Source organism: Callionymus lyra, chromosome 5, assembly GCF_982586985.1.
Source record: "Callionymus lyra chromosome 5, fCalLyr1.hap1.1, whole genome shotgun sequence".
Taxonomy (NCBI): domain Eukaryota; kingdom Metazoa; phylum Chordata; class Actinopteri; order Syngnathiformes; family Callionymidae; genus Callionymus; species Callionymus lyra.
The window spans coordinates 11,839,859-11,859,803 of record NC_141822.1 but is presented as its reverse complement, the minus strand read 5'-3'; the positions used below and the strand labels follow the sequence as shown (position 1 = coordinate 11,859,803).

Here is a 19,945-nt window from a genome sequence, read left to right as displayed (position 1 = left end):
GTCTTCTGATCAACACACATCGAACCTTTGTTGTTGCCGCGGTTCGCCTACGTTCATCTTCGAACCCTGGACGTTGTATCAAAGGCAGCGCTTGGCTCCGCCCCCTCAAAAGGTATAAATCCAGCAACTTTCTACAGTCGGGAATTAAACAAGTGAGCCACCGAGAGGACCTGAACCAGGTGAGAGCTTTGCTACCACAAGCTGTCAGTAGGGGGCAGCATAGAAAGCGTTGGGATTAGGATTTTTAGGGATGCCATTTTGTCGCCACTAATGTGTCGCGAAAAAAACAAAATATTTAACTTTTATATTTTTCAAATGATAGAAGAGGTAATAATAAGTTACTGTTCCTGTTGGACAGGTTATCTTAAATATTTTAGTATTTTAGATTATAAGTCTTTGTATTGTAACTTCGGACACATCACGTTACAGAAATGAGCTCGACATTCTTGAAATGTGACAAAAAAAACATAAATGCTAAAAAACTTTAAGCGAAGAAGAATTGCAGTGGAAGTTAATTGAACTCAAGAAAACACTCAGAGAGTGCACACCTCCATAATTGTGAGCTCAACACTGTTCAAAATGTGTCAAAAATAAGTCAAACTTCTTAAAGGTCACAAATTGAAATTTCTGAATTGTACATTACAATTAATGACGTGTTCAATAAAAACAAACATACTTGAGCAATTTTAATAATGAGCAATAATAATCTAGTAAGTGTTAAATATTTACTTTTCTTAAACTTTATTCACTTTAACTTTAAAAACGTTTTATTATTATTATTATTATGATTAAAATGTATGAGTATGAAATATGGAAAGAAATGTTTTATAAAATACAACAAAACTGTGTCTATTTTGTAACAAAATGTTCGCATTTTCAAAAAAGGTTTTAAAGTTCAACTTTAGACCTAATCCTACATGAAATAAAATGTAGGTCTACTTCCTCTTCCTGCTAACATATCCTTAGTTCAAGTGACCTGCAGCAGTGGGAAGTCTGGTTTATGACTTCAAGAATAAATGAAGACAAAGATGATGTTCCAAAGTACCCTTACTCTTAGGTCATCTTTGTGTGTCTGTGTGCCTGCGAGAGATGTGTTGTGGGTCCGTACGTGAACTCCAGACTTGTGTGTCGCTCTCAGCAGGTGTTAATGAGAGAATCAGTCCAGCCAGCAGCTCTCAGTGAAGAACATCTGATTTGAGAGCTCCAGCAGCAGCAGGCGGTGAAGGTGAGTTGGTTGGACTAGTCTAACCAGGAGTTAAACCAGCAGTCACACTGTTTCTGTTCATTTACGTGTTCCGAAAAGAGCTATATTTGCTAACAAATTAAGAAAAAGCACAAGAAAGAATCTGCCGATGATGTAGAATGAAAAATATATTTAAAAAACGACTTTCATTTTCTGCAAGTTTGTTAACGCGCAATGAACGTGTGTTTGCAGGATGCAGATCTTCGTTAAGACCCTGACCGGGAAAACTGTGACCCTGGAGGTGGAGCCCAGTGACACGGTAGAGAACGTCAAGTCCAAGATCCATGACAAGGAGGGGATCTCTCCGGACCAGCAGAGACTCATCTTCGCTGGGAAGCAGTTGGAAGAAGGTCGGACTCTCTCGGACTACAACATCCAGAAGGAAGCAAACCTCCACCTGGTCCTACGACTCAGGGGGGGCATCCAGATCTTTGTCAAGACTATTACTGGCAAGACGGTCACTCTGAAGGTGGAGCCCAACGACACCATCGAAAACGTGAAGTCCCAGATCCAGTACATGGAGGGCATCCCACTAGACCAGCAGACATTTATTTACAGTGCGAATACGCTGGATAATGATCGGACTCTGGGCGACTACAACGTCAAGAGGGAGTCGACTCTTCATCTGGTCCTGCCTCTCAGGGGTGGCATGCAACTCTTTGTGAAGACCCTCACTGGCAAGACCATCACACTGGATGTGGAGGCCAGCGACACCGTAGACAACGTCAAGGTCAAGATCCAGGACAAGGAGGGAATCCCTCCGGACCAGCAGCGACTAATCTTTGCCGGGAAGCAGCTGGAGGATGGTCGGACTCTGTCGGACTACAACATCCAAAAAGAGTCTACCCTCCATCTGGTGCTGCGTCTGAGGGGGGGCATGCAGATCTTTGTCAAGACCCTGACCGGTAAGACCGTCACGCTGGAGGTGGAGGCCAGCGACACCGTAGACAACGTCAAGGCCAAGATCCAGGACAAGGAGGGAATCCCTCCGGACCAGCAGAGGCTCATCTTTGCCGGGAAGCAGCTGGAGGACAACCGGACTCTGGGAGACTACAACATCCAGAAGGAGTCCACCCTCCATCTTGTGCTGCGTCTTAGAGGGGGCTCTCAGGAGCCCCTAAGACCTGATTGATAGCAGGAATAGCTAGCACATGCTTCTAGTGTGGGTTTTCTCCAGGCACTCTGGTTTCCTCCCACAAACTGGAAACATGCAGATTTTTAGCATAATAAATGTTTAAGTGTCATCTAGACTCCTTGTCTTGTTCTATCAGTTCAGCTACTTATAAAGTATAAAACGTTTGTTGAACTCAAGGCCCAAGAGCCAATTCCGACTGCTAAACTCTCCCTGCTGAAGCTACTAAAGCTTCCAGCAGTTGAAACTAAATCTGTTTATTAATGAGTGATGCCTCCAAATATGACCTGACTAGAAAGACACACAGTGCATACCTCTGCCAAGGAGCTGATGCTCTTCTGTTGGACAAGAACATCACTAATAAACTAGTGGGAATTTTGAAATGATCAATCTGATGAAGGTAAACAAGTATTTCTACGGGTTTATCTATCACTTAAGTCTTCATTACACACAGTTCATCAGTCAAACGTAATGTTTGTTTTTTGTTTCACGTCTTTCAAATATTCTAATAATCTTACACTTATAATTTGTCTTAAAGAGTACAATTTCATGTCAGGTGTCCCCATTATTTTGGGACTTTGAATAAACATTGTGTTAGTGTTTTCATTTTTTGAGAAATGGAGGCACATCGTTTAGCTTTTACAACACATGGGGACATTGGGAATCAGACAAGGTTGACGTCTCGGGCACTAGATCTACTTTTATTGTTTATCCGCATCAGTCATGCGACCAGAGGACATTTAAGATATGGCCACAGTGTTGACAGATACAGAGGAACATTTTTTTTACATCGTGTCTCCTCCCAATCCAGGAGGACCCAGAGAAGAACATCAGTCCAGGTGACATGGGTGCATCTAAACATCTGGACTAAGCTATGTTGACATTGAGCTGCAGGTTCTGTTGCTATTCTTAGTCTTGTCCAGGTCATCTGCACTGGTCTTGTACTAGGAGGTGGTGGTCAAGGTCAACTACCTTGGTCCAGTGCCAGTACATGGTGGTCTGGATGGTAGTCCAAGTGTACTTGGTTCCTTACAATCGTCATTTGTAGCCAGGTATGATGGTCTAGAGCCGACATCAAACCGATGAACGGCCAGTAATTATCAAAATAAAATAAATTTGCAATTGGCTGATCTGTATTCAAGGCTTTGTCCATCTCAGGTCCTAGAGGGGGACACGGGTCTAGTCTAGGAGGCTCAAAACATTGTTATTTACATGTTTCTACACAATAACAATCAGAGTTTCTAAACAACATAAATACATTCGACACCAGAACCACCCCGAGACAGTCTTCCACCCTAACACTACCTGGGTTGACGCCAAGACTTCGGGTTAGGGCTGGACGTGGATTAGGATTTGAAGCAGAAACAGAAAGAGTAATAAATCTGAAGCCCAAAACAAAGGCCAAGGACCCAGAACCAATACAGGTACAAGAGACAGTTCATAAGTTTGAAAAAGGGAATAAACGTGTAGCGGGTTAAAGCTCAGAGCTGGAAGGTTGTCTCGTTCGTTTGTGGTCGCTGTGGCGGTCAGCCGACCACAGCGTGCGTGTTAGGCACCGTCATCAGGTCTTTGTAGGGCACGTGGAGTTTCAGCACACAGTACCTGTGGTCTAGGTGGTGGGGGTCTAAGACCGTGGAGGACGGGTTCATTTCCTGGATGAACAAACAAACAAGAAAACACTGAAGGACATACAAGACATATCCAAGCAGGAGGACCTTAGAGAGAAACTCACAGGTCGGAGGGTTAGGGGAGGTCACGGGCAGGAGGGGGGGTCACTGGCTAACCACCTCCATTGGGATCAGTGGTGTAGGAGATGGGATTGAGACTCTGGGCTGAGGAAGATGAGAAACATGCAACCTCAGCGAGGGTTTGACTGTCAACAGATATTCCTTAAAGACTAGAAACGCCAAAGCTCTTCTACTGTCAAGAAGACTCGTCGTTAGACTGATCCACCGTTTAACACTTCAACACAAAAATGACTTGATTACAGAAGATGTCTCTAAAATGGCAACATTTAAAGACTCGTCAGCAGTTAAAGGCTTGTCTACAGAAGACTTTAAAGCAAGTTAAAGAAGGGAAGATAGGGTTGGAGGACGAACAGAGTTGGTAGCAAGTGTTACTGTGCCTGTTCAGCAACACTGTGGGAAAGAGAGGAGAGAGTGTTAGTCACAGATACAGACTCCAAAACCGGCAGACGAGACAAAGACTCGGACCAGCAACCTTCCTCCTCCTCACCTCCTCATCGCTCTCTGGATCTCCCCCCTTCTTCTTCTTCTTCTTCTTGTCATCCTCCTTTTTGTTCTTATCCTTGTCAGGCAAGATGTCGTCCAGCCAGGCCAGGTCGTGCTGAGAGAACATCAGGTCAAGCAGCTTCCGGACCACCATCAGACCCAGGATCTGGACACGGGAAGGTCATTTGTCAGTGACAGTCGTACTTGGGAATGTAGAAATGTAACTGACCATGACAGGGAAGATGATCGCGAGGAAGGTGGACTTGAGGATCCAGAGAACTGCCAGGCAGACGATCTGGACCAGAGTAAAGAGGTGGACTCGCCGAAGAGGGACGTGGCGCAGGAAGGAGAAGTCTGGCTGATGTTTAGGGGGCATCAGGTACAGCTTGATCCTCTCCCAGAACTGGACAAAACATGGTTTAGCGGGTCAAACCAGTAGAAGAGTAAGAGTCTTCCATATCACATACCTGGATGCCACTCAGCGAAGCCACTCCCATGTAGAGGAAGACGCCGTACAAGACCGGCATGGGGATGTACTGTAGGAAATCAAACTTATTAGCTCCAGCCAAGTCCCGTTAACAAACCTGGACTCACCTTGAGGACTGGGGCAAGGAAGACCGACAGTCCCGTCAACACAAACACCAGAATCCCCGTCAGCCTCTGCTCGCTGCGAACATTAGCAGACCCAAAGTAAACATCAGTCCCTTCTAGGATATCCTGGTCAGGTTTTACCGGACTCCCAGGAACTGTGGTTGCTCCCCCGGGGCACTGGACTCGGTCTCCATCTTCAGCGAGTCTATGTGGGCGATTGAGATGACAGTCGCTGCAACGTACCACGGCAACCCCATGAAGGAGCAGGCAGCCATCAGGACCCCAACCCAGAACAGGTCTAGGTGGTACCCGCAACCTTTCTGGAGCACCAAACACAGGTAGAACACTAAATATGGCCTGACCACCACACTGGATCAAGACGAACTAAACTATCTCGTACCTTCAGCTTATTTTCCTTGCGGTTTACGATAACGGCGCTGATTTGCTGGTCCATGAAGATGAGGATGGTGACCAGGAGCGCAGGCACAAAGCTCAACAGGTACCACCACCAGGGGTTCTTACCAAATGGCATGACCAGCCAGCCGCGGTCTGAGCGGGTCGGCTGTGATAACAAAGACAGAACATTAGACAGATTCTTGAAAATGGAACATAGGATGACTTGTCGATTTCTCTCCATTCCCTCATTAGCAACATAAAGGTTTTTTTTGTAAAATCACTTTTAAATCATTTTTTATTTATTAAATTTTTTTTACTGATCAAACAGACGTGAGTAAATCATGAAGCTAAGATCATGTCTATAATCACAGCAGACATCGTAGCAATAACGCAGCCACACTATAAGCAGCCATCAATGCTTATATCGTAGCTAACACTCGCAATAATCTCAACCATCATAGTGGTTTAACCTTATCTGTAACCTTGTAGCTTCGATTCACAGAAAAGTCGACTTCTTTTTACCTTGAGTTCAGTGGGAACGATTAGTTTAGGGGTGTCTAACCCCATCAACATATCCAGACCGACGAACGTCATGATTGACATGAAGATGGAAAAATCACTGATTAGCTTCCGTAGCTTAGCAACAAGAAAAAAGAGATGAAAGAGAAAAAAGGCTGAATCACCATGAAATCAAATGTATGATTAGAATCTGGGGTCAAAGGTCACACTCGGGGGGGGGGGGGGGGAGGACGAGGGAGACGTGGACCTTTAACTGAGTGGGGACGTGCAGCTTTGGGGTGTCCAGGCCCAGGAGACAGTCCAGACCGCAAAAGACCAGGATGGAGATGACGATGGAGAAGTCACTGATGAGTTTACGGAACTAGAGGAACGTGGAGGGGTCACAGAGGGGTCACAGAGGGGTCATAGGGGTCACATGAGGGTAATGGGGAAGATTGAGGCACGTCCACCTGACCACGTTGTAACGGTCAACAGTTTCTGAAACTGGAAACGCAGTTGTGTGGACGAGGCCCGGGGGGGAGTCGGGGGAGACAGCCTGTCATCTCACCTTGGTGGGAAAGTAGCGGCTGGACTTGAACTTCTTGAGGGTGACGGTCATGGAGTACGTCCCAAAGAAGAGGATGAAGGACATGAGCGCCAGGTCCGGGACGTACTTACACGCTTTCCCCACCAGAGTGCCGCTGTACTTCACACACTCGTTCTTACTGAGCTGACCCCAGTCCAGGTCGGTCAGGTTGAACTGGAGACATAAGGAATGACATGGAGGCACAGAATCATTAGGAAACACAGACATAAATAAACAGAAACATAAATATACAGAGACAATGACACAAACACAGGATCATAAAGATACACAGACATAAATAAACAGGAACATACAAATCAGCATTTGTCATCACAGCTACTAGCATAGCAAACGTTATAGCAATTGCCAAATAAACAGATGCATTGATACAAAAAGACAAATACACAAAACGTAAATAAATAAAGACACAAACTTAAAGAAACTATAAATATATAAAGATACAAAGAAATTAAGACCCAAACACGGAAAAAGAAATAAATAAATATCTAAAGCTACAAAGACATGAAGACACAAACACAGAAACATAAGGAAACAAATATATAAAGATAAAGACATGAAGACATAGAAATATAATAAAATAATAATTTTATTAATAAACATTTTATTCCACCTATGAAGTTCAACTCACCAGCAGCGTCATGTTGTCATCGGAGAGCGGTGCTGAACCGTTGATAACTGAGGATTGAACATGTTTGAAGTGAGATCTCATGAGATGAAGGTCAAAGTCATGTTACAATTTAAGACTCACATGGTCGTCCAGGTAACAGGTGAGGAGACAAGACAGAAGAGATGAGTTTAGTTTCGACAACATGGAGATTTTAAACACAGAAGCTGACATAACAGACATAGATAGATAGATAGCACTTTGTTAATACTTTTAAACATTAGAATTAGCAAGAATAAAAAATAAGGAAAGTATAAAACTAAAGACTGAAGAAACTCAACTCCACGTTATTAAATAAAAAAACCCTCTAAAGAAAAACACCTACAAAAAAGCAGTAGCTGATACAAATAAGAATAAATACTCACACAAAATAGTTCACATTATAAAAAAGACAACAACAAAAGCGTAACTGAATAATAAAGACATTAACAAACTTAAACGCTAAAGTAAAATGAGACCGAAGGAAACCATCACCATCAAAATAAAAGGAAATTAAAAAAGTTACAATAACCAACATTTAACTTGACTCAAAGAAAAAACTATCTTGCGAGTCGAACATTTATGTTAAAAAACTAAATTATTGACAAGTCGATATAAAAAATATTGGAAAAGCATCTGGGATCCTATAATGCAAAAAATCAACAAACGAAAATTACATAGGAATTCTCATTTTTACGAAGAGCATAGCAAACATTGTATCTAACATAGCGGCTAAGATTGTTGCTGTCTTCAAAGCCAACATTGCTGCTAACATGATAGATATCATCACAGATAAAAAGGTAGTATAAACAGTATTTGTCATCACAGCTACTAGCATACCAAACGTTCATATGTAGCTTTGCAACTAAAATGTTAGCTAAACTGCTGAAACACGAGCTAACAATGTAGCTGTCACACAGATAACAAAACTATCATCACAGCTAAGTTCAAATAACAGCTAATATTGTAGCTAACATCTTTGCTATGTTTACAGCTAACATTATAGCTAAGAGCACGGCTAACCTTGTAGTTATCATCAAAGCTATTTTCAAAGCTAATGGCACAGCTATCATCAAATATAACTTAACTATTTCACAGCGTTCTTGTAGCAGGCGTAACAGCATTATCGAATAAATATTACTCAGATTTGATTTGTAAGTCTGCCCAGTTATCAATTTATATCCGACCCCAGAAAAAGAGAACTTGACAAAAAGTGAATTTGAAAGGCAAAAGAAGTTATCAGATTGGGTTGATGTCCGGTAAAGTGGATTAGAGAAAATGGGACTCAACTGAAGCACAGCAAATAAAAAAAGAAAATAAAGAAAAAAGAAAAAAGGAAACCCAGACAGTCAGTAAGTCAAAGAAAAACTTGATATCACAAATGGAATTCAGCTCGGGTTGTTACTCTGGTCAGGGGAAGTAACCGGGTCTGGGAGGACTCACCCTGGTCCGGAGGGAGGCAGTCACATCTGTAGCCAATGATGTTGTCTGGCTTGAAGTCCCGGTTGATGGGGTAGTATTTGAAGCAGCCCACCTGAGAAGCAGCAGACGGGGTCAGCGCTGGCGAGGCAGAAGACGAACGACGCTCACCATCTTCTTGATGGCGTCAGAGATGAAGATGAAGGAGATGAGGCTGGAGAAGCCCTCCTCCGTGAAGCGCGTTATGTACTGGATGATGTAGCTGGCGTCCGACACCACCAGCATGAAGCACTGCAGACACGAGTGGATGCCGATCCAGAGACGCAGTTCCATGTAGTCCACGTCGTTGTTCCTGTGAGGACGGAGACGTTCCTAATCGTGATCATCACCACCAGAAAAACATCACGCAGGTGGTCGGCGACTGTCTTACTTGCTGAACTCGTACAGCAGCTTCTCGAAGATGAGGATGGGCCCGGTGGAGCTCAAGATGATGAGCGGCTGGCCACCAAAAAAGCAGAAGACGGTTCCGGCCAGAGCGGTTCCGAGAAAGCTCTCCATCACACCCTGCAGAAATAGAGTATTGTCACACTTCCTGCTGCAGGACCTGACTCACTGAACTCGGTGACACAGCAAAAGGACCTCCGTCCCTGAGCGAGGTATCCGCTGAAAAGCTCCTCACCACTACGGAGGTTCTCAGAAACACCATGTGGAGACTGAGAATCCGTTCCAGTACCTGGTAGTTATCGGTGGCGTCCCCCAGCAGTCCCCCAAAGGTGATGGCATTGGTGATTGTGCCCAGGTAGATGAAGAGCACGGCAGAGATGGTCTGGATGTGGAAGCCGTCATAGATGTCACTGCAGTACCACGGCGCCTTCCTCTTGATGTCCAGCCAGAGTCCTCCACAGATCCTTCAGAGACAACAGAGACAATTCAACTATGAGAAGTAAGAGAACTAAGAAAAAACTGCTGACACTGTTACCATCTCTGCTAAATTTGTAGCTATCATACTAACGCTCATGATTAACTTCACTATGTCTCATTTATCCAACATTTGTGGTATTTAGGGTGACCCTACATCCCCTTTTTGGGGGTGCCTGGCCTGTCCGGGAGATTCAGAATACAATCACCCTAAGTCAGACCTGGGCAAAGTTGGGCCCTTTGACTGTATTTTTGCAGTCCTCGTAACGTCAGAATTTGATCATGTATAAATGGTTCTAATGCATTAACAAATGTATTTTGTATTTATTATTCGTTTACATTTTCACACGTTTTTACTTCCTTTCCTGTGTATTATTTTATTTAATTTTATTGTGTGTAATTTTATTTAATTTTATTGTGCGTAATTTTTCGACTATATATTAATCCTTCAATCATTTTTCTTAATTAATTGACGAAATGTTTTGGAAAAAACTCATATATACAAGAATAAAATAGCAGCTTATTTAGCTTAATAAATGTCATGGCCTAATGATGAGGGATTTTTTCATCTTTCTTTTTGCTTGACGGCCCCTAACAACATTCAAAGAATTTAATGTGGCCCTTGAAGAATTATAATTGCCCACCCCTGCCCTAAGTTACTGTAGTTATGTCCAAATGAACTCGGTGCACAAAGCTAACATCACGGCAAAAGTGTAGCTAAGATCGTAGCCTTCATCACAGCTAACATCTCAGCTATCATTATAGATAACATTGAAGTTATTGTGACAGCTGTCATTTTAGCTAACATTGAAGGATGAAAAGAGAAATTTAAAGAAAAACTACCGCCATCATAGATGTCATTGTGGTACAATGGTTTCTTTCTCCCAAAGACGTAACAGATCTAAGCCCAGATTGTCAGAGACTCCAGAACATCAGTCAACGCCCATGACATCTCACTAGTGGACTTTTATGGTCGGACCTCTTCCAGTAATCCACTTTTTTGGTTCACACTTCGAAAGTCTGAGGATCTGGTTGTACCTTCCAGTAAACTTGAGCTCCTGGCCGACCTCGTGCGGTGCAGGAAACTGCTCTTCTTCTCCGCCGGCTGGACCTCCAGCAGAACCGTTCATCTGGCCCAGCTCGTTCAGGTTCAGCACCGACTTCCTGCGGGCAAAAAAACATTTTCGATCAGAGACACATCAAAGAAGAACCGCACCTCGGTCTTCACCTCATATCTGCTGACGGAACCTTCTTCGGAGGTTCGATGCGGATTTTGGGATCCCACTCTCCGGGGGGCAGCACGATGACCTCATCCAGGAACTCGTCCACGCCTGCAATCAGGTCGTCCCGGTCTCTTGCCTTGTAGGCGACGTCGCTGAACAGCTGTGGGAGGTGAAGGAACACTGTCACTGGGAGTTTAAAGTGGTCAGGTCTAAGTCCTGAAGAAAGTCTACTTTGGTTGGATGTGGCGCCCCAGTTTCATGACCTGCAGTCTTGCGGTTAAACATTATTGAGAACCGAAGAACATCAAAGGATAGTATCACTCACGTCGTCCACCATCAGTGTCGCGATGGCTCGGCCGATCTCGTTGTAGGCCTTGGTCTTTCCCTGCGGCCCCAGGAGGATGAAGAGGAACCTGAGAGCCGAAGGTGGTGAACATCGGTTGGACTGGGCCTCTTTAAAACTGAGCCAAGCTCACCTTGTTGGGACTGGGACTTCTGTGAGACCCCCCAGTGTGGTGGCCTGAGCCAACCGGATGAAGGAGACGAAAGGTTTATCCAGGAAGTCCACCTCACCCACCAGCACGTTGGATGCTTCTGCATCTCGAGGAATCTTCTTCATGAACTTGTTCTTCAGCTGCAGAAGAGAAGGATAGTCTGTGTCTAAGACTTAATCTTCTACTAACTCTGGCTCAACTCTGTTGAAGTCCTCTAAATATTTTCTTTATATATGTAATATTGACAAGTTGTTATTTTTCATCTTGAAAGTATAATTAATGTCACATACCTGGTCTGTACTCGGTGTGTCGGAAATATCGTTCATGCTGCGACTCTGAGCGTGATCTGAAACACACAAACCAATTTTGTGAAACTCAATTTGTTTTAACTTTTTAATTGATTTATCATCTACGGTTTAAAAACCTTTTAAAACATTTTTGTGTACAAACAAATTGTGTACAAATAAAAAAGATCAATTTTAATGTTATTTTCTTTAAAGTGTTTTTCAACACATAAATAAAAATAAATATAACGTAAAGTTTGTGTTTTAAATCCTACAAGTTTGTCGGAATTTAATTCTTTATATTCAGGGATGTCATTTCCTTCAGGGGTCTGCTGACGGACCCCTGTAGGTGGCGCTGTCGTAGCTGCTGTCGGAGAGTATGCAGCAAAAGAGTTCAGGCACGTTTAAAAAATGTCACTGTAAGTGATATTTCACCGTCTCTGAGGCAACAAGGTCATGACCCTAAATAAACGTATATTTTGGTTAAAATAATAACGTGTTCCATTTATTTTTTTCTCTTTGTTTGTCCATCTGTATATCTGTCTGTGGCATTTTCGGTTTCTCTTTGTGTGCAAGTGTGTGCGTGCGTGCGTGTGTGTGTGTGTGTGTGTGTGTGTGTGTGTGTGTGTGTGTGTGTGTGTGTGTGTGTGCGTGTGTGCGTGTGTGTGTGTGTGTGTGCGTGTGTGCGTTTGACTCACGGAGTCTCCCCAGGCTGCCTGAGTGTCTGGTTCTCAGGTCTTCAGTGGATCGATGGATCCCAGAAGCAGAACTAGTGCAGCGACTTAGATTAGGCTGAGGACGGATGGAGGGTGCAGCTTGAGGAGGAAGATGAAGATAAGAAAGAAGAAGAGGGGGAAGAAGATGAAGATGAGGGAAAAGAGGAGGTGAAAGAGGTTGATGATGAGGATGATAATGAAGAAGAGAAGGGCGATGAAGATGAAGAAGAAGTAGAGGTGGATGATGAAGATGAGGAAGAAGAAGAGGAAGAAGAGGTTGATGATGAAGATGATGAAGAAAAAGAGGTGGATGATGAAGATGAGGAAGAAAAAGTGGTGGATGATGAAGATGAGGAAGAAGAGGTTGATGATGAAGACGAGGAAGAAGAGGTGGATGATAAAGATAAGAAGAAGAGGTGGATGATGAAGATGAGGAAGAAGAGGTGGATGATGAAGATAAAGAAGAGGTGGATGATAAAGATAAGAAGAAGAGGTGGATGATGAAGATGAGGAAGAAAAAGAGGTGGATGAGGAAGATGAGGAAGAAGAGGTGGATGATGAAGATGAAGAAGAAGAGGTGGATGATGAAGATGAGGAAGAAAAAGAGGTGGATGAGGAAGATGAGGAAGAAGAGGTGGATGATGAAGATGAGGAAGAAGAGGTGGATGAAGAAGACATTCATAGAAGAAAAAAAAAGATGTTAAAAAGTCTGAAAGAAGTTAGTTACACACAAACACACAAACACACAAACACACAAACACACAAACACACAAACACACAAACACACAAACACACAAACACACAGCTCCAGGTAAGATTGTGCCGTTGTGTCTCTGATCAAGACTCTTAACCCTGATTGGTCCTGATGGTGAGTTGAAGCTCTGCGTCGCAGCCTACTCCCATCAGTGTGATTGTGTGACTGACGCCCTTCATAAGTATAGGAACCATAAAAGAAGCATAAACTCACCGCTGTTGTTGCTGGACTTGGCGATGTCGGCCAGAGAGCGATGGATGGGTTTCTTGGTCTGATGTCGATGTTTCCGCAGCAACACGAAGCTGATCTTCTCTCTCAGGTCCTCAGACAGCAGACCGTCTGCAATGTGACGGTCCAGCAGCTCATCTGTGCACAGGCAGGTGTCATCGCAACAGTGGACGAAAATATATCACAACAACATCACAACGGTGAATGAAAATATATCACAACAACATCGCAACAGTGGACGAAAATATATCACAACAACATCACAACAGTGGACGACAATATATCACAACAACATCCCAACGGTGGAGGAAAATATGTCACAACAACATCACAACGGTGGACGAAAATATATCACAACAACATCACAACGGTGGAAGACAATATATCACAATCACAACAACATCACAACAGTGGATGATAATATATCACAACAACATCGCAACAGTGGAGGAAAATATATATCGCAACAACATCGCAACAGTGGAGGAAAATATATATCACAACAACATCACAACAGTGGACGACAATATTTGACAATCACAACAGCATCGGAACAGTGGAAAATAATATATCACAATCACAACAGTGGACGACAATATATCACAATCACAACAACATCACAAGAGTGGACGACAATATATCACAATCACAAAAACAACATCACAACAGTGGACAACAATATATCACAATCACAAAAACAACATCACAACAGTGGACAACAATATATCACAATCAAAACAACATCACAACAGTGGACAACAATAAATCACAATCACAACAGTGGACGACAATATATCACAATCAAAACAACATCACAACAGTGGACAACAATAAATCACAATCACAACAGTGGATGACAATATATCACAATCACAAAAACAACATCACAACAGTGGACAACAATATATCACAATCACAAAAACAATATCACAACAGTGGACAACAATAAACCACAATCACAACAACATCACAACAGTGGATGACAATATATCACAATCACAACAGTGGACGACACTATATCACAATCACAACAACAACATCACAACAGTGGATGACAATATATCACAATCACAACAGTGGACGACACTATATCAAAATCACAACAACATCCCAACAGTGGACAACAATATATCACAATCACAACAACAACATCACAACAGTGGACGACAATATATCAAAATCACAACAACATCCCAACAGTGGACAACAATATATCACAATCACAACAACAACATCCCAACAGTGGACAACAATATATCACAATCACAACAACATCACAACAGTGGACGACAATATATCACAATCACAACAACATCACAACAATAAACCACAATCACAACAACATCACAACAGTAGACGACAATATATCAAAATCACAACAACATCACAACAGTGGACAACAATATATCACAATCACAACAGTGGATGACAATATATCACAATCACAACAACATCACAACAGTGGACAACAATATATCACAATCACAACAACATCACAACAGTGGATGACAATATATCACAATCACAACAACATCACAACAATAAACCACAATCACAACAACATCACAACAGTGAACGACAATATATCACAATCACAACAGTGGATGACAATATATCACAATCACAAGAGTGGACGACACTATATCACAATCACAACAACAACATCACAACAGTGGACGACAATATATCAAAATCACAACAACATCACAACAGTGGACAACAATATATCACAATCACAATAACATCACAACAGTGGACGACCATATATCACAATCACAACAACATCACAACAATAAACCACAATCACAACAATGGATGACAATATATCACAATCACAACAACATCACAACAGTGGACAACAATATATCACAATCACAACAACATCACAACAGTGGACGACAATATATCACAATCAGAACAACATCACAACAGTGGACAACATCACAACAGTGGACAACAATATATCACAATCACAACAACATCACAACAGTGGACAACAATATATCAGAACAACATCACAACAGTGGATGACAATATATCACAATCAGAACAACATCACAACAGTGGACAACAATATATCACAATCAGAACAACATCACAACAGTGGACAAAAATATATCACAACAACATCACAACAGTGGACAACAATATATCACAATCAGAACAACATCACAACAGTGGACAACAATATATCACAACAACATCACAACAGTGGATGACAATATATCACAATCACAACAACATCACAACAGTGGACAACAATATATCACAACAACATCACAACAGTGGACAACAATATATCACAATCAGAACAACATCACAACAGTGGACAACAATATATCAGAACAACATCACAACAGTGGATGACAATATATCACAATCAGAACAACATCACAACAGTGGACAACAATATATCACAATCAGAACAACATCCCAACAGTGGACAACAATATATCACAACAACATCACAACAGTGGACAACAATATATCACAATCAGAACAACATCACAACAGTGGACAACAATATATCACAACAACATCACAACAGTGGATGACAATATATCACAATCACAACAACATCACAACAGTGGACGACAATATATCACAATCAGAACAACATCACAACAGTGGACGACAATATATCACAATAACATCACAACACATAGACTCTTCTGGACGGTGAAAAGTTTGAAGGCCCTTTAAGTGACTCAGTAAGACCCGATAAGATGAACTTTTGTCCGGACAAACTGGGCCGGTACTGACCGACAATCTGGGGCAGCGAGAACCCGTCCAGGTCCAGCAGGATGCAGCCGGTCTGCAGACACGTGCGCAGCTCGAACAGACTGTGCAGCGTCAGTGTGGACACGTGTGGTTTACTCCAGCGTTCTCCTCCCTCTTCCACCTTCTCCTCGAACTTCACCCACCTGCAGGGGGCGACAGAGGTCCCAAGGTCAGGGGTCAACCAGCAACAGGACACTGTTTAATTAGAAACTTCATTCTTGACTTAATCCTCAAACTAATGAAGAGTGTGCGTTTGTATTTCTGGTTGTGTTTAACTCTGTGTGTGCGTGTGTCTCGAAGAAATCAAATCATATTTTATTGTTACCATAGTTTTTCTTATTGATCTTATTGATTTGATCATTTTTGTGTTGCAATTTAACTTCCGACCGCTAGATGGCAGCAGTCAATACGTCCTCTGCAGCTAAAGAAACAATAAATACACATGAAATCCCAGCGATGACTGAGGACGAGGGGATACAGTCGACTCCAGCATTTTGTTGCCCCTGTATCCTGATCCTATGGCCACATTCTAGCCAATACACACCTCTAGTGTGTGTATGCGTGTATGTGTGTGTGTGTTTTCGTGTGTGTGCATGTGTGTGTGTTTTTTTGTGTGTGTGTGTGTGCGTGTGTTTGTTTGTGTGTGTGTGTATGTGTGTTGGGTGTGTGTGTGTGTGTTTGTGTGTGTGTGTTCGTGTCTGTGTGCGTGTGTCTGTGTGTGTGTGCATGTGTGCGTGTGTTTGTTTGTGTGTGTGTGTATGTGTGTTGGGTGTGTGTGTGTGTGTTTGTGTGTGTGTGTTCGTGTCTGTGTGCGTGTGTCTGTGTGTGTGTGCATGTGTGTGTGTGTTTGTGTCTGTGTGTGTGTGTCTGTGTGTGTGTGTGTGTGTGTGTGTGTGTACCGGGCTGACTCCTTCCACTCCAGCTCTCCTCCCTCCTGCTGCAGTGTGTCCATCTCAGTGAAGATAGTGGGAGTCGGCATGTTGTCGTCTTCTGTCAGGAGGTGACGCAGTCGCTCCGCCGCAGGAGACACTGACACACAAAGACACACAAAGACACACATTTATTTCCAAGTAGTGTGAGTCTGTCACACAGCTGTTGTGTGACCAGCAGGGGGCGTGAGAGAACAAGCTTGTGTTATCTTGGTGAACCACTAGAGTCCTGACAGACACACACGTCCACAGGCGTGCTGCTGCGAACGCTCGTCAATAATCCCACCGCGGGTCCCGCGGCGGCGTCTCTGTCCGGATTATGTAATCCAGCCACACTTTCCACCACTAATCATTAGCGTTAGCAACCGGGAGACCTGACGCAGCGTCGCTGGAAACTTTCCCCTGGGATCGACTCACAATCACACAGCATGACGACATGACCCGTCCACGCAGTTTCTTCAGAAAACAATCAGCGAACACAACTTTTTTCTAACAACACAAAAATATACACAACACGAAGGCAACACAGTTGAAATTGTTGTTTATGCAACGTCTTAACTTGATATGTAACAACTGTTGATCCAACAAACACACAACATCAACCAGTTGTATCAACTGAGAGCCAAAAACAACACAACTTAACGAGCAACAAAAATTACTCAACCAACACCAATGATAAACGAAAACACAATTCATATTTTATAAAACAACAAAAGAGCACTACAGAAATTACACAATTTGATGTTACACAATAACAACCACACACAGCGGAATCTTGTTGCAGGTCCATGTTAGGCTACTGACCACTGCTGGTCACATGGTGTCATCACATGACCCCTGCAGTGGTGGACTGGGGACTGCAGCCACCTGTGAGACAAGCTCCATCAGGATCTGGACCACTTTAGTTCCAGGAGCTCTGGTTACACCAGAACTTAGTACCAGAAAAACAAAGAGGTCCAGCAGGCGGAGGTCAATGGGGGGCCACACCCTCTGATCGAAGTGGTCCAAGTATTTGTTGGATCGTTACCTGTACGGGACCCTGGCAAGGTCCAGCTGGAGGTACTCCCGAGGCTCCCCGGGTTTGGCGAGTCAGCCATGTCTTTTGGTCCCCAAGGAAGGACTTGAACGTGCAGACGTGACTCCTTGTGGGTCCCCTCAAATGTGTGCTAAGTTACTCCCTGGTCCGGGTCGCATGAGTCCAGGTCTTCAGGTCTTCTGCTGATCGTCCATCTGAGGAGTCCAACAGGTCCGAGGGCGAAAGCTAGTAATCCAGAACCAGCCGGAGTTTCCAGACCCAGAAGCTTTAAGAGGTTCACGCACCAGCAGCTCCTTGAGAGCCCGTCGACCCAATTCCAGGCCCCCCCACACACACACAGAAGCTCAATCACACGCAACCCCCCCACCCCGGTCATGTGTTCACACACAAAATAACAAGTTCCTGGGTTCTAAGCTGCTTACGAGTCCAGACCGCCCAAGACCCGAACTTCCAATATGAAACGCCAATTTTGTTCTTTCACAGAATTATCAGATTAGTGTCCGCACACACACACACATACACACACGTACACACACATGTACACACACAAGAAATAGCTCAGTTCTTGAAATAAGACAAAAACAAATTCACAAATGCTGCCGCCTGGAGGTCATAGCCTCAACTTTGACTCAATTAGTCACAAAACTTCAAAGACCACCAGAGATGACCTTTGACAGGATGTAAACATCGACAGGAAGTGACCTCTGGCAGTAGGTGACCTCTAAAAAAAGGAAGTGACCTCCGACGGCATGTGACCTCTGACAGGAAGCGACTCTTCCTCATCATCATCGTCGTCATCAGAAGGGTATCAGGACTCACCCGACAAGTCCAGGTGCTCCTGCTGGTCGGCGCTCTCCTCATCGTCCCCGTACTGGTCGTCCCGGTCGGGGTAGAACCCGTGGCGGGCGTGTTGGTGGTGCGTGTGGTGCTCGTAGTGAGAGTGGCGAGCGGCGCGCTCGGGGTCACTGCACGAGTGATGGCGGCGGCGTTTTCGTCTGCTTGGGACCGGAACGCCGATGTAGAACGGCTGGACTTCTACAGAAGAGGAAACACACACACACACACACACACACACACACACACAAACACACACACACCAATAAAAACACACACACTCATAAATATCGAGGGTGAACAGAAGATGGATTCAATGAAGATAACATTAGATCTTGTGAATGGATGAAAGGATGGTTGAAATGATGGAGTGATTGATGGATGAATGTGTCAAAGTGAAGACAAGAGAATCAACACATGGAAACAAGTGATGAACTGATGAAGATGAATGAAAAAAGAGTACAAGTGGAGGATGAATAGAACCCTTGAAAGTAGTTGAAGGGACGTAAAGACGGACGGATGGATGAGACTCACCGTCCTCGTCCTCGTCGTCATGGTGACGGTGTCTCCGGCCGGCCTGCCACTCGTGATGATCCATCGTCGTCTGCGGGAGGTTCCGACAGAGTAAACTCCGAGGTCATGTGGTGGTCCGACGGTCCAGGGAGGTTCTGACCTGAACTTGGGAGGACGGAAGTTCTGTCTGCTGTCATACCGACAGTTCCAGGGCTGATCGATACCGTGTCGTATTGATCGGATGACCTCATTGTGAGCAGTGACTGTGAAGGACACGTGCACACACACACACACACACTTTCATACACACAGAAAAACACACTCATATTTGCACACACAGGCAGAGCACATAGAAAAAACAAACAAACAAACGCACACACTGTAGCTTCAGGCTACACACCCCACACTCCACAGAACTTCCGCTGATTTGAGGTTCATGCTCGTCACATGATCCCAAGATCGAACACGGTAAAGA

The 19,945-nt window shown here is 43.7% G+C and overlaps 3 protein-coding genes across 3 annotated transcripts; 1 reads left to right on the top strand and 2 right to left on the bottom strand.

The window, feature by feature from the left end:
- The first annotated feature begins 1,127 nt into the window (after window positions 1-1,127).
- Window positions 1,128-2,487, top strand: ubc (ubiquitin C). The gene is made up of 2 exons (XM_087790938.1): window positions 1,128-1,225; window positions 1,436-2,487. Exon 2 carries the CDS (start codon window positions 1,437-1,439, stop codon window positions 2,373-2,375), a length of 939 nt encoding a protein of 312 aa, XP_087647064.1. The 5' UTR covers window positions 1,128-1,225; window position 1,436; the 3' UTR covers window positions 2,376-2,487.
- Window positions 2,488-4,107: 1,620 nt separating this feature from the next.
- Window positions 4,108-5,160, bottom strand: LOC148079385 (electrogenic sodium bicarbonate cotransporter 4-like). The gene is made up of 4 exons (XM_087790939.1): window positions 5,074-5,160; window positions 4,836-5,009; window positions 4,611-4,772; window positions 4,108-4,207 (listed from the first exon to the last, which is right to left on the bottom strand). Exons 1-4 carry the CDS (start codon window positions 5,131-5,133, stop codon window positions 4,148-4,150), a joined length of 456 nt encoding a protein of 151 aa, XP_087647065.1. The 5' UTR covers window positions 5,134-5,160; the 3' UTR covers window positions 4,108-4,147.
- Window positions 5,161-5,334: 174 nt separating this feature from the next.
- Window positions 5,335-19,085, bottom strand: LOC148079384 (electrogenic sodium bicarbonate cotransporter 4-like). Its single transcript, XM_087790930.1, has 18 exons — window positions 18,943-19,085; window positions 17,058-17,187; window positions 16,141-16,301; window positions 13,363-13,515; window positions 11,686-11,741; window positions 11,378-11,535; window positions 11,227-11,314; window positions 10,907-11,061; window positions 10,717-10,842; window positions 9,494-9,668; window positions 9,191-9,324; window positions 8,932-9,112; window positions 8,785-8,875; window positions 7,327-7,373; window positions 6,660-6,851; window positions 6,360-6,473; window positions 5,598-5,759; window positions 5,335-5,517 (listed from the first exon to the last, which is right to left on the bottom strand). The coding sequence occupies exons 2-18, from the start codon at window positions 17,135-17,137 to the stop codon at window positions 5,335-5,337; spliced, it is 2,256 nt and encodes a 751-aa protein (XP_087647056.1). The 5' UTR covers window positions 17,138-17,187; window positions 18,943-19,085.
- Window positions 19,086-19,945: the final 860 nt, after the last annotated feature.